The sequence below is a fragment of the Odontomachus brunneus genome, unplaced genomic scaffold (genome assembly GCF_010583005.1).
Source record: "Odontomachus brunneus isolate Ranch 3 - 2012 unplaced genomic scaffold, Obru_v1 Obru_scaffold_025, whole genome shotgun sequence".
Classification (NCBI taxonomy): domain Eukaryota; kingdom Metazoa; phylum Arthropoda; class Insecta; order Hymenoptera; family Formicidae; genus Odontomachus; species Odontomachus brunneus.
The window spans coordinates 274,655-287,757 of NW_022639475.1; the positions used below are offsets into that span (position 1 = coordinate 274,655).

Below are 13,103 nucleotides of genomic sequence, written 5' to 3' on the forward strand. Positions count from 1 at the left end.
AAGGATCTAATGGGTATTTCCACGTTCGCCGTCTATATATAAGTACGTATACTACAATATATTATTTGAAATCTACAATTTTTCGTAATCGTCGCCAGCGATGCCGATGCATTTGTATGCATTCGTTCGACACACAAATGTACGGTGCTACGGCTGCACTTGTCGCATCGTATTTTTACAATCTATATAACTGTCCGATTTTTCCTTTTTTTGTGTTTTCTTTTTTTTTTTTTTGATTATTTGACAAACGGTAATCACTCGTTTTTTTTTTTTTTTATTTCTCATGTTTATCTGTCTGTTCGCGGCAATATCTTCTGACATCTTACGCTATAAAGATAATATCGACTTACTAAATCCACGGAACAATTATTTCTGAATTTCTGAATAAATGTGCGGATAAAAATTTTCGTTTTATCGTCTAAATATATAGTACAGTTCACTATATGGTGCGGTTGAAAAAGGTGTAGTCTGCTAGATGACAAATGCTGCTCTCTATATAACTAAATACATCTCAGGTATATTTTCATAAATCATTTCTCACTCGCTAGTCACACCACTATTTAATGCAGGCGCAAAATAAAAAATATCCTCCGCAAGATTCACATGTTACACAGGTTAAGCAATTGGACTCTCTAAAAAGTATACAAGATTGTGATTAAAAGCGATCTTCATTTACAAAGTATAATGACGCTACTAAATGTAACTCTACTCAGCACTATACATAATGAAAAGATGGTGAGATAGAGTATTCTTATATCTGTATATAAAATAAATAAACCTGAAAGAGATTTAATAATATATGACTATTATCAGGATAGAGAGAGAGTAAGAGGAATGGATATTAAGTCAAATGCCGAGTTTACAATAGCCAGCTTGTTTAAATAATAAAACATTTATGTAAAACATCTTTACATAACAAATCAAAACAAACGTTCTCTAAATCACGTACATATGCGCGACGCTCTTGTCGAATCTTGATATAACGTAAAATAACGATGATTCTGATAAATATTTTACGAAAACATATTCCTCCGGCAAAATGCCTTAATATCGTAAAAAAAAATTATCGATTTCTCATATTAAAAACGCTAAAAGAGAAAAAAGGTTGCTTCTCTCAAGTCTCCTTTTTTTGTATAAGAGTGTATGTCCTTAATGAATACTAATAAATGATTGATATAAACATAATATTAGCTATTTCGTTCGCGTAATTCTGCCTGTCCTAGCTAACAGGATACTGACTTGGACATCTACTTGACGGCCATTGTATGCTCGATCGGATAATCTATATCCAGAACTGAAATATCAGGTATCCATTAAGGCTCCTGGCCCTTTCCTGCCGTGGCTATCTTGATTTATGACGTCAGCGAGGAACGAGAGAATACACGCCAAAAATTTTTATAAAATATGTTGAAATAAAACGAAATGTTTACAAAATAATACTTGCGATCGATCGAGCAAGTAGTCCGAACACTTTCCTTTTACTTTAACAATAAATAAATAACTGTAAGATCAACGTGACAAAATTATGAGAGAAGGTAGGTTAAAGAGCAAAGTTGCATATCGCATTAATTTTACGGCTATTTGTCGATTGTTCGAACAAAGGGTGAGTGTTCGGACTTCTTACGAACCTGTTTGATCGATTACAAGTATCATTTGATAAATACATCTTTCTATCCTAATATATTTTACAAGGATTCTTAGTATACTTTTGATCAATCAAGAGTTTCCCAGCCAGGAGCCAGGAGCTTTAAACCGCACGTCTCAACGGATAAAACGTACAAAACTATTACTAATGCCACATTGTAATAAGAATGGCAAATTAACGCTACGTGAAAGAGATTCCAGGGAACGCGCGCGAGCTGCATTACATATAAATTAAACGTCAAGTAAGGGGGAGAGTGTAATGCCTGTTGAAATTCGCGATATTTCACCTATATATCCCTTATACAAGTAAGATGGAAAAGATCTAGGTTTAATTGAAAATCAAGTGCCTCCAGGGGGGTGGATCGGGGGGTGGAGGCAAGGGGACTGGTTACGGACGGCAATGACCTCTCTTCCTACCACCTTCGTTACCATCCTCGTCCTCACCGCCCCTTCGCACTTCCGTGTAACGTTCGCCCTTCACACTTACAATCTTATTGTCAAGATAGCGTACTAGCTTCTTGGGCTCCGTCTTGGGCGCGACCGGGCGATGTTCGCGGCAGTCGTCGTCCCTGTCGACGTAACTGTACCGCGCTATGATGCGAGACTTGAGCTCCTCGTCGTTTACCCTCGCCTTGTTGCGCCCGTTGGGCTGGAAGCAACCAAGACCGTGGCTCGACGATGACTCGACACACACACACACACACACACACACACACACATGCGTGAACGTGGAATGTGGGAAAAATATCAGGGACATGTTAAATGGTCGTCTACAATGCGGTTGCGTTTTAAAGGCGCAATACTAGTCTGTGAATCGATCGTGCATCTATTTCCTTCGCGTGAATTAGTGAAAAGTGAAAAGTTTGACTGAACTCGTCAGTGACTAAATTTCATTTCATTTTCTGATGAAATTTTATTTCATCTATAAAAGGAAACAGATACATGATCAATTCACAGATAGATGTTACGACTTTAAAACGTAACCGCGCGACTGCATTGCAGACGGCCCTTAAGATCCGATTTCACCAACGTCGATTGGGTCTTGATCTGAGTTTAAGTTTTCAAGTAGTTTAAACGCGGTTTAAGGCTTGATCAACGTTGGTGAAATCGGATCTAAGAGTTCGCAACCAACCTACCGTTAAAAAAGTGAGGTTGCTCACGATACTCTGGCCCGCTTCTTGGCGATGCAGCGCGAGCTGCGCGGCTTTTGCTATATCACCACCAGCCACTGCTAAACAATGCCTGGCCTCGGCTGGACTCGCACCTGGGAACATTTCTTGCAGCAGAGCTACCTGATGCCAAGAGGACTCCTAGAACAGTATGAGGGAATTGTCGTTAGCAGAAGTTGCTAAACTGATGCTCCATCTAACATTCTCTTCACCTCTGAAAAATATTCCCCACTAGAGTCACTGCCTGCATCGCTGGTTTCTGAAAGATGATGAACTCGCATTCTTTGCGCACCAGCTGGCAGGAGAGCGGTCAAGCTGATGTGGCTCAGGGGATCATGTGGTTGACAGTTCTCATTCTCCTTGCTCCCTTGCCTCAATTTACTTTCCACATCCAACAGCCACTTTGACACAGCCTCTTTCTCAATAGTGGAGAACTCTGGCAGGCAGGCTGATACCATTTCGCACAAACCGTCCACATCCAGGTTCTCCTCCAATGCGCTTTCTTCTACCATACTCACTACATAACTGAGCACAATGTCATCTATTAAGCTGAAACAAGATCATTGATGAATGATCAAGGAGTATCCAATGGTGTATTTGGCTGCTGTCATCCCAGCTGTTTTCCCAAGATGTCTGTTCCAGGAGAACTGACTGAGAGATCTTAGAGAATACAGCACTTTTCAAGAAACAAGGATGGAAGAAGTCTGTACCTCAATTGAGCAGTGGGTACATGCTTCCTAACGAAACTAAATAAGGCCTTCTTCACCAATTCCTCTTTTTCATCCATAGTACGACTCATCCTGCAATCGCAAAATCGTTAGTCCGTCACCTATCTACCGCGGACACTGGGAAAAGTTCAACGAATCTCGGCGTTCTGGCCCGCCGACGCCGCGCTCGCTCTTCCCATGCAAACGCAAAATCGCGCCCGCGGACGCGATCGTTCGCGCGAACGGAACGCGTTGATGGGGGGAGGGCTTCACTCGCCCGACGCGCGTCTCACCGTCGCGACTCGCCAAGTACCAGACGTGCGTTCGCGCGTACGACGGTAGCGTTCAGTCATTGATCCTTTAATATAGGTTAAGGGAAACAAGAGGGCAGCAGGTCTCTCGCTCGCGGCCCTTGCGCGCCCTTACGCGAACGAAGTACTCGCGACGCAACGACGACGCGGTCCTCCTCTTTCGAAAGGGAGAGGGAGGAAGGCGCGAGCGATTATCTGGGCAGAATTTTCGACTCCCGGCCGTCAGTCGATCGCGACAGCCGAACAATCATTCGCTCGGCTGAACCGAGTAGGACAGGTGAGCAGGTGCGGATCACCTGAGGGATGTGACAGAGAGGTCCGTGGACTAAACAGGATCGCCGGGATCACGGTGACGCAGACAGTGCGGGCGACGCCGGTCGTCCCGAGCGAGAGAACCACTTTGAGTGCGAGGGAAACATCGCGCCACGACGAGCTGGAACACGGCACCGCTATCGTATCCTGACCTGGCTAATCTGGCTATCCACGATCGAGATCCTCGGGTTGCGATCGACGCCGAACCCCGAGATCGATCTCGTATACAAACAACGCTCGTCGATTTGACAGCTCGGCGACGGGAGGGGCGGACGCACGCGAGCTGCCTGGCGCCACCTGGTGTGTCACATGTAAAGCTGGCGTTGCTATTTACAGAGAAAAACCTGAGAGCGGCCATCAGCTTGATTTTAACGGCCAGAGCTAGGCGCATTTTCGAGGCGCCATCTAACAAAGTGCGCCTTTACTACGTTCGTTAGGCGCATTTTCGCGGTGGTAACGATAAAATGCGCCTGGTTCGTGCCCATTGTACTTCCAATGATAGTACCAATGATAATTATAATAACAGTAAGTTAGAAAAAGACAGATGTCCAATCGCTCTATTCTTGTCTTATCATTGATCCTCAGGCAGACGATCATGAATCTCTTAGTGTGAATTCGTGAAAAATGAACACTTTCAAATGCTTTTTAATCAGAAATTTTCATCTTCCACGAGTTCGTGTTGAAGGAAGCAATTCATCACCGCGTTTCTATTACTTTCTCTAATTCGATTTTCACAGAGAGCGTAGGACACTCCACTGTTTTTTTTTTTCGTTAATAACATTGCTATTAGCAGTCTAATCATGGTAAATAATCTTTCCAACTTTGTTGGTGACATTTGTACTTTCCACGTTGTTAAAAACATACTTTGTATACTTAAAAAATATTCGGTAAGTCGTATCTTAGAAAACATGGTTTTGCTAAAAAAAACAACCTTATTATTAACTTTTTGCTGTTAATAATGTTGCTGCTACTTTTTCGGTGTAAACCAGTCTTTACGCATAACATTATTGAATACATTGAACACTCGACATATTTGCAGCGAGATGTTGTAATATCTGTTTATTTCGAGATGTATCTTCACACATTACAATTTACACTTATGTCCCAATCACGCACAGCTTTACACGAACATATCGCTCGTTCGTTTACGTGTTTGATGCAACAAATAATTACAATCCGCAATTAATCAATGTGCGATACACTCGACAACTTTTATAGACGAAATAAGTTACAAGACAACTCTAGAGTCTAAAATTCGAATTTTTTTTTCTTGTACAAAGTAAAATCTTCATCGCATCCACTTACGACTGAACGAACATGTACTTCGATAAAATATCGAACAGTACTATTAATTCTTATAAATGCCTTGTCTCTATATCGGATGCTCGTATCGTACATATACATATATATATATATGTATATAGGAAGTTAGCACACGTAGAAGATATTGAAATAAATATATACGCATTGAAAAAAGATGCGCTGGACTAGCGGAGATATTTCCTAACATATTTTACCTTTTTTCAAGGTTTGTCAAATGCTGTACACTAAAATAGAAAGTCCTTCATTATAAATCTGATTGATGACGAGACTGAATAAAACGGCACAAACGTGTTCTCGAGTATACTTACATTCCAAAAATAACAATCTCTTCGTGCTTCATCCGCAATATTTACAACTGCATGAATAGAATTCAGTTCCTCCTCACATTGTGATAGAAACAATATAGTTTAACTATCGCTACTGTTACTAATATATCATTCTTCTCGATTAGATTTTATCATTTTCACGGAACTGAAACTTTCATGTTTACGCGAAATAAACATACGGCAGAGTCACCAGGTATTATATATGCCTTAACAGTTATTATAAATATTCAAGTGTAATTTATCCACTGCGCTCACAGAATTAGATTTTTCTTTCAAGCGCAGACCAATGTAAGTACAATTTATTAAGATTTCCTACGATTTTCAATCTTACGTGTATAGACTTAAACATATATATGTATATATATATTTACATTATATAAAAAGAGAGAAAGAGAGAGAGGGAGAGAAGAGAGGAGAGAAAAAGAATTGTGTCTTATTATAAAAGTTTTAAAGATTAATCCTCTGTGGCACAGATCATTATTTCAATCAAGACTTCACGATTTCTTGTGAAAGTGCTCAATCTATTTGTATATCTATGAAGTAATTTTAATTATAATGTTAAGGTATATATGATGCCTGATGGACAAGAACGATTTGCACATATCTTTACAATAATATCTAATTTTCTTATATCGTATACATTAAAAGATAAAAAAAAAAACAAAACAAGAAAAATATCTGCGTTATTTTCACGAAAATAACGCAGACGCACTTTAACAATAATAGAATCGCACACATACGTTTCATGGTGTTTGTACGGCCACTCATCACCATAAAGAATACGTACCTTCGCGTAAAAATGTCGAGAAGTCGAGTCACAATTACCTCTTATACTTCAGTTTTCACTTAAAATTCGCGATACGAGATCCACGATCGTTACATCTAAAAATATCCTATATCTTACTATGTCACTTTCTTCTTCGACGGCTGTGTTTCGCTGTGCTCGGTTCTATCAGCTCCGTCGATTTCGTCGACGTCGTCTTCTTCAGCGTTGTCGGCAGACGTGTAGTCGAGAGAATCTTTTTTACTACTGTCATCCTTATTACAACTCGTTTCTGATTCTTCGACAATTTCCTCTTGCTGTTGTTCCAGGAAATCGGTAGGTACAAACTCCATTTGGTCCTCGTTGTCGTTTAAATCCGGCGGAGCTGGCAGTTCACAAAAGTGTAATCTTCCGACTTCGTCGGTGATCTCTTCGCCACCTGGATCGTCTTCTTCGTGCAAATTCATAAGTTTGTCCAAGTCCGAGGGCGGTGTGACATCATCCTCGTTGTTTTCGGAGAATAACTCAGCTGGACTGAGAGGTATATCCAGGGGCTCCAATTTCACAACTGGACATGGCGACGTCGGCGTGACGGGCCGTTGTAAACGTATTTTGGTAAAAGGCCTTGGTTCTAGAGCTTCGGACTGTGGTCGCTTCTGCGCGCGCTTAGGACTAGAAGGCGTAGATATTCCCGAAGGTGATGCCTTATTCTCTTTGGATTCCGTAATGACTTTAGGAACTACAGATTGCGACGACAATGGCTTTGACTGAGGTATAAGTAGTGGTGGCTTTGTGCTCTGTCGATAAAAAAATACAAATAAATTTTGATATCATGAATATTAACAATTCTAAGATACACGATGTAAGTGCAAATACAAGTACAAATACAAAATTAACATTTCAAACTCTAAAGAGACTAATAAAATATAGATCGATGCAAAAGATTTGTCGTGCTTGTTAAGCAAAATAGAAGACGAAATTGTTTAATTTTGAAGATCTAATAAGTTTTAGGAATAAAATGGACAATATTGACTTGATATTTTTTTAGGCACTTAATAAAGACTTTTCCTTTTAATATTCAACCTTCCTATGAAAATGTAATAGAAAACTGACCAAAATCTTTTGCAGCAATCTGATTAGTTTAGTTGTGTTATTAAAACAGGTCCAAAATGGATTAAAAGATTTGACATATGTTTGAAAGTATGTTTTTCAATATTGAAATGCTATTATTAGTTTATATGCAATAATATTAACGCATATTAATTGCAGTTCAGACCCTTATATGCTTAAACAGTAAATTACAAGTATATAGTTATATTAATTACTTGGGATGAAGTCGGACCAGCTAATCCTTTCACTTGCAATGCCTCAGCAGCATTCAACAACTGTGGCAGTTTATCATGAGCAACATTGACCTCTCCGCGATACATGAATTTAACCAGTGCTTCCACTTCCCAGAATTTCAGATCCTTCATTAGAATAATAGGATGCTGGCACGGATTTTCCCGTAGCAGGTCCGCCAGATAATCGCTACAAGAAGACAAGATCATCTTGTGGCACTTTAGAGACCGTCCTTCGCAAGCTAAAGTTACATCGACGAATTGTTCTGCGTCCAGCAGCGAAGGGAAGCTATTCTGCATGTTACTGTGATAACTATTCCACCTCAAGCAAACCTAAAACAATGTGGAAGAATGTGAGCTTAGTAAAGCACTGTTACGCAACTCGTACATTTGTAACGAAGAGATATAACGTTTACAAGAAATCTAGATACCTCCGTGGGTTGTTGATGTATAATGTTGTGAGGTAATCCTGGATTGCTCTGTCGCGGTGGCATCTTGATGGTCGTAGGCGCGACTTGCTTCACTTTCAACGGAATAGTCTTCAACACAAGAGTCTTTGTTGGCCGCGTTGATTGTCTTTGTTCTTGTCGTTGTTGCTGTTGTTGTTGCTGTTGTTGCGGTTGCTGCTGCTGGGACAATGATGCTGGCGCGATATTACGAAAATGAGGTCTCACCAAGGACTGTGATGATATCCTTATGGTTTTAGCAGTCGAGTTTCCTTGAGATGTTGACTGCATCACTAGAACAGACAAAGGTGCGATCTCGTTAATTTCAATTCCTGATGCTGTAGGTACCTGCAAAATAGGACCAACAAGGTTCGTGAGTGCAAGGTACTCACTAGACAATGGTATTATGAATAAATCGAATAACTCTACAGCTCAAATCAAAAGTTGGATCATATAAAATAATATAGATTAGTTTCATAAACGACGACAATGACGACAGCTTGATGGACAATATGTTTCCATTGGTTATAATAAAGTTAAATTTAACTAAAAAGTCAAATCCAACTTTTGCACTGATAGAGAATAATAGTAAATAGCTACAATAACATCTACAAAGTATATTTACAGAAAGCGTTTGTTTGAGATCAAATACTAAAGGAAATATATATCTGTGAATAAAATTATCCAAGCATTCAAAGAAGCAATTCCTCTGATTTTTCAAGAATAGCTTAATTATTTACTTGGTAATATTGCTGTCAAGCAACATCAATTTCTCATGAGCTATTTGCAAGAACGATAAATGCAGAATACATTTATTTAGTACTGTTGCTCTGGAACATTTAATTTTTACTGCTTGATTTGATATACTAGATGACAAAAATTGTTAAAAATAAGTTTTCAAATCGATATTTTAAAAACAAACATTTTCAAAACAATTTTGAGTATAATTGCATTCTGGAAACATTATTTTTACTTCATTTTAACAAACATTTTTCTCCTTAAGTTTGTTTGGGTCTGCCAAATAAAAGGTTAAACTTAGATTTTATTTTAAATTCTGTTCTCTAATGATGTGTGTGATGTATTAGAACAGACTTTAAATTTATATCTAAATTTGAATTACTATTGAAGAATTGGCCCTAAATATCATCTCAAGCAGAGTGTATATGAAGACCCTTTTACTGAACTCTCATCGATCATTAAAAGTGTCTCTAAATACGCTTATAAGTCAATCAGGAGACTTATAAATCATATTTACAGGCGTCTTTACCGATGAAAGATGGTAAAACAAAACTTCAAAGACAAAAGACAAAAACAAAACTTCATCTCAATCTCAATTACCAAATTCAAAAGTTTTATGTAAAATGCGCGAATCTCTCTTTCTCTCGATTATTACCATGGTATCGTCTGCCAATCAACCTGCCGCCGTGATGTACTCGCAGATGTCGATGCAGATTCGTCGTGCCGCACTGACGCGGATTCGCGCCTCCTCTGACAACAACCGCCCCACAAATACGGCACTGTGCGCGCAGTGGATCGTTAGTACACAGATCGAAATGCGCCCAGACAGCGCTCGGATTTGCCATGGCGCGCAAGCTGCCTGTGTGGGAACGCACGCGGTGTGTAACGCCGTGTCTGCCCGGCGACGATGATGACGAGGACGACGACTGCGTCGGTAGTAACGATGATGACGGTGTGCGTGCAGACGGCGGCAGCGGCGACGACGCGGGCATCGAATCCTCGTCGAAGTAACAATCTTCCTCATCTTCCGGTTCCTGCTTCATCACGATGTCTTCCCTGATATCGTCCGTGGACGCCGTCACGACGATCCTGCGCTTGTTTCCTATTGGATCTCGACACGAGCTTGGGTATCGTCTGTGGGGCACAAAATACTACTTTAAGAGGAATGTCGATGAAATGATGCCGCGCGCGCGCGCAAGTAAAAAAGTAAATAAATAGTGCCGCCCGCTCTCTCCGCTATCGATTCCACCGTTTCGGTAACGCAATTTCGGCCACGAGAATAAAACACCTTCCACCGCGTCGCGTCACCACGTGGGAAAAAGGGGCGAGCTTCGTCGGCGGGCCCGGCGTCACGTGGCTACGACACTGCGCACATACTTTATCGCCCAAACGACGATAATCGTCGGCGCTTTTTATAGAAACGCGCGTCTCCGCTGAAACGACATCGAGACAGAGGGGGAGAGAGAGCCATTATGATACCCGATGAAATTTCGTACCGAGATGACGGCGAATTGACGAAGAGTTTGATTTTTGCCGGTGGATGATCCATGTTCGCCATGATTTCACGAGAAAATTTACAGTCGTCTCAGGTGTATCTTGTTTACATTCAAAGCTGATACCACTTTTCCAAAAACGTAGCGAGGTTAGAGAAGTACCCAAGGTAACGTAGGCCAGATTCAACGAATTTCGTGTCGTTCGTTTACGTTCTTTACTCGGACGTCACCAAAGGAAGCACACGCTTAACGCGCAGCAAAGCGAATACTGTAATATTCTAAATGTATCAAGTACAGAATACGAATACGCACGACTCGCTACGTCACTGGTTCGCTTCGCTGCACGCGCGTACATACACGCGCCATTTTTTCTTTCTCTCTCTCTCTCTCTTTCTCTCTGTCCTTTCATTCTAGAACCTGCCTTTGTAGGTGCACTAGTGCTGCACTGCAACGCCGCTCCTTTTTCATCCAACGTTCGGTTATGCACTTCCTTTCGCTTTGAACGAGGAAAGTGCAGACTAGTCTAGCTACAAAGAACAGATCTTCTCTTTGTTTGTCTATTTTCCTCTCTCTCTCTCTCTCTCGCGTTTCATCGCGCGTGTGCGTGGGACCGCGCGGTTTGGCAGCGGAGACGCACGACGCACGATTTCCTCGGCGTGTCAACGCGAAATGCGCGTGATCGTTTTCCGTGGACTTCGAGGAGACGATCTCCTCGCATGCCGACTGTGTCGTCGGCCTGCCTCGCTCGTTTGCTTGTTCCCGCTCTTTCTCTCTCACGCATACTCGTGCACACGCATACAGACGAGACATACACTCTCTCTCTCTCTTTCTCTCTGCGCGCGTTTCTCGTAACCCACTCCGTCCGCGCGTACGCCACGGCGTTGACCGTTCCTCGCGGAGCTCCGCTGCCGCGACCGGCTATAAAACAGCAACGACGAGAGCACGCGACATATCGAGCCACGCTAGTCGTCGAAGCGGGTCTCGTCGATTCAACATGACGTGTGTTGTGGACGTTACTGAACGGCGAGACTCGCTCTCGCGAGTGGACGACGCGTTGCCGATGTTCTTTACCTCGCGGCATCGGCGATTCCTGAACGATTATGTTATTCGCGACGCACTACTTCCCGATCGATCCTCGGCCCGTCTCGCGACAACGCAGCTCGGCTCGGCTCAACTTAGCGTCATGTCGCGTCGCGGCACGATCGTCGCGCGAATTCTTACCTCTCGAGTATCTCTCGTTTTAATCGTCGAGATAATCGAGGGACCAGCGATCGGATCGATCTCCCGTGATTCGATGGCAACGATAGCGATCGCGGTGTGTGGAAATCGACGAGAAGAACGCGCTTGTATTGCTATTCTTTCCCTCTCTCTCCCTCTTTGTTCGCGTCTCCCTCTTCTTACGGTGCCGTTACGATATAACTTGCTGAAAATCACAAGACGAGGATCATCGTCGGCGCGCCACCCTCGGCGCCCTGCCCGGTGCGTGTCCGATCGCGAGAGGCTCGTGAGATCGCGAAGATCGCGCTCGCACGAATTTCGGGTGGCGGCCCACTCGTGGCTACTACGCGGCGGCACGCGGTTTTGCGGGCGCGATTTTCTCCGAAGCCGAACCCGGGAGTGACTAAAATCGAAATCGGTGAACGAACAGGGGCGCGTCGGGGCGCGCATGTGCGACGGCGTCGCCGGTCGTCGACGCATATTATCCGTACCGTGTGTCGACCGTCGCGTCGCGCTATCGCGTGCGCGCGCTGCGTCGGCGTCGCCATCTCGCTCTCCTCCGCGCTCTCGCGTGCACTCTTTCTCTTTCATGCAGGCACACTACTAACCGACCTGAAGTTATCGACTCGAATCGCGCCGGCGACGCGCGCGCAATTCCGATCGATCGAACAGGGTCGACAGTGCGCGGCGGCAATCGTCGGTTCGTTTGTGTGGTTAGGTCAGTTAGCTCGGCTTAGGGTTAGGTTAGGTTAGGGTTAGGCTGACTGTCGACGGCGCGATATGTCGCGATGAACGAAATGAACGAATTCTTCAATTTATTTCTTTTGTAGCTTTTTTATTTCTATTCAGCTTCCTTGTGTACTTAGCATCTTGACTCTTTCGTGAGATCTCCTAACATATGCTGCTTCATTTTGAACGTGGAGAACGTTGCACGATACAGCTGAGCACATTATCTGATCCGCAAGAAAACACATCCTGTGCGATGATAGATGATAGTTCTTGCGATATCGTCTTTCGGATACGGTAAATATTAAAGCCGCGTGATCGGATCTGAAGATAAAACTGCGCATTCGCATCATTCATCATAACGCTACTCAGATAACGTGCAGTGTTATTTCTATAAACGTTATTCATCCAGAAATAACATTGCACATTATGTGCTTATTAGTCAATGGTTATTTTGCATGATGTAATTCTTGGATGATATAATTCTTTTTATTACTTCAACCATATTGGAACAGATCTTGATTTGTAGAGATGAATTCTCCTTAATTAATAGTTCATTGGACTATGATCACTCATTTGTATGCATA

The 13,103-nt window shown here is 42.5% G+C and overlaps 2 protein-coding genes across 7 annotated transcripts; both read right to left on the reverse strand.

The window, feature by feature from the left end:
* Window positions 1-541: 541 nt before the first annotated feature.
* LOC116842565 (CUE domain-containing protein 2) lies at window positions 542-4,442 on the reverse strand. 2 transcript variants are annotated; one of them, XM_032811966.1, is made up of 5 exons: window positions 4,296-4,442; window positions 3,524-3,613; window positions 3,026-3,362; window positions 2,781-2,954; window positions 542-2,293 (listed from the first exon to the last, which is right to left on the reverse strand). In XM_032811966.1, the coding sequence occupies exons 2-5, from the start codon at window positions 3,610-3,612 to the stop codon at window positions 2,033-2,035; spliced, it is 861 nt and encodes a 286-aa protein (XP_032667857.1). In that variant the 5' UTR covers window position 3,613; window positions 4,296-4,442; the 3' UTR covers window positions 542-2,032. The 2 variants fall into 2 exon arrangements, with proteins under 2 accessions (XP_032667857.1, XP_032667858.1); XM_032811967.1 differs by lacking the exon at window positions 4,296-4,442 and adding an exon at window positions 4,128-4,289.
* Window positions 4,443-5,175: 733 nt separating this feature from the next.
* LOC116842560 (mediator of RNA polymerase II transcription subunit 15-like) lies at window positions 5,176-12,200 on the reverse strand. Of its 5 annotated transcripts, none has more exons than XM_032811943.1 (5): window positions 11,794-12,200; window positions 9,735-10,213; window positions 8,327-8,634; window positions 7,881-8,228; window positions 5,176-7,352 (listed from the first exon to the last, which is right to left on the reverse strand). In XM_032811943.1, the coding sequence occupies exons 2-5, from the start codon at window positions 10,120-10,122 to the stop codon at window positions 6,696-6,698; spliced, it is 1,701 nt and encodes a 566-aa protein (XP_032667834.1). In that variant the 5' UTR covers window positions 10,123-10,213; window positions 11,794-12,200; the 3' UTR covers window positions 5,176-6,695. The 5 variants fall into 5 exon arrangements, with proteins under 5 accessions (XP_032667834.1, XP_032667835.1, XP_032667832.1 ...); XM_032811944.1 differs by lacking the exon at window positions 11,794-12,200 and adding an exon at window positions 11,644-11,766; XM_032811941.1 differs by lacking the exon at window positions 11,794-12,200 and adding an exon at window positions 10,994-11,596.
* Window positions 12,201-13,103: the final 903 nt, after the last annotated feature.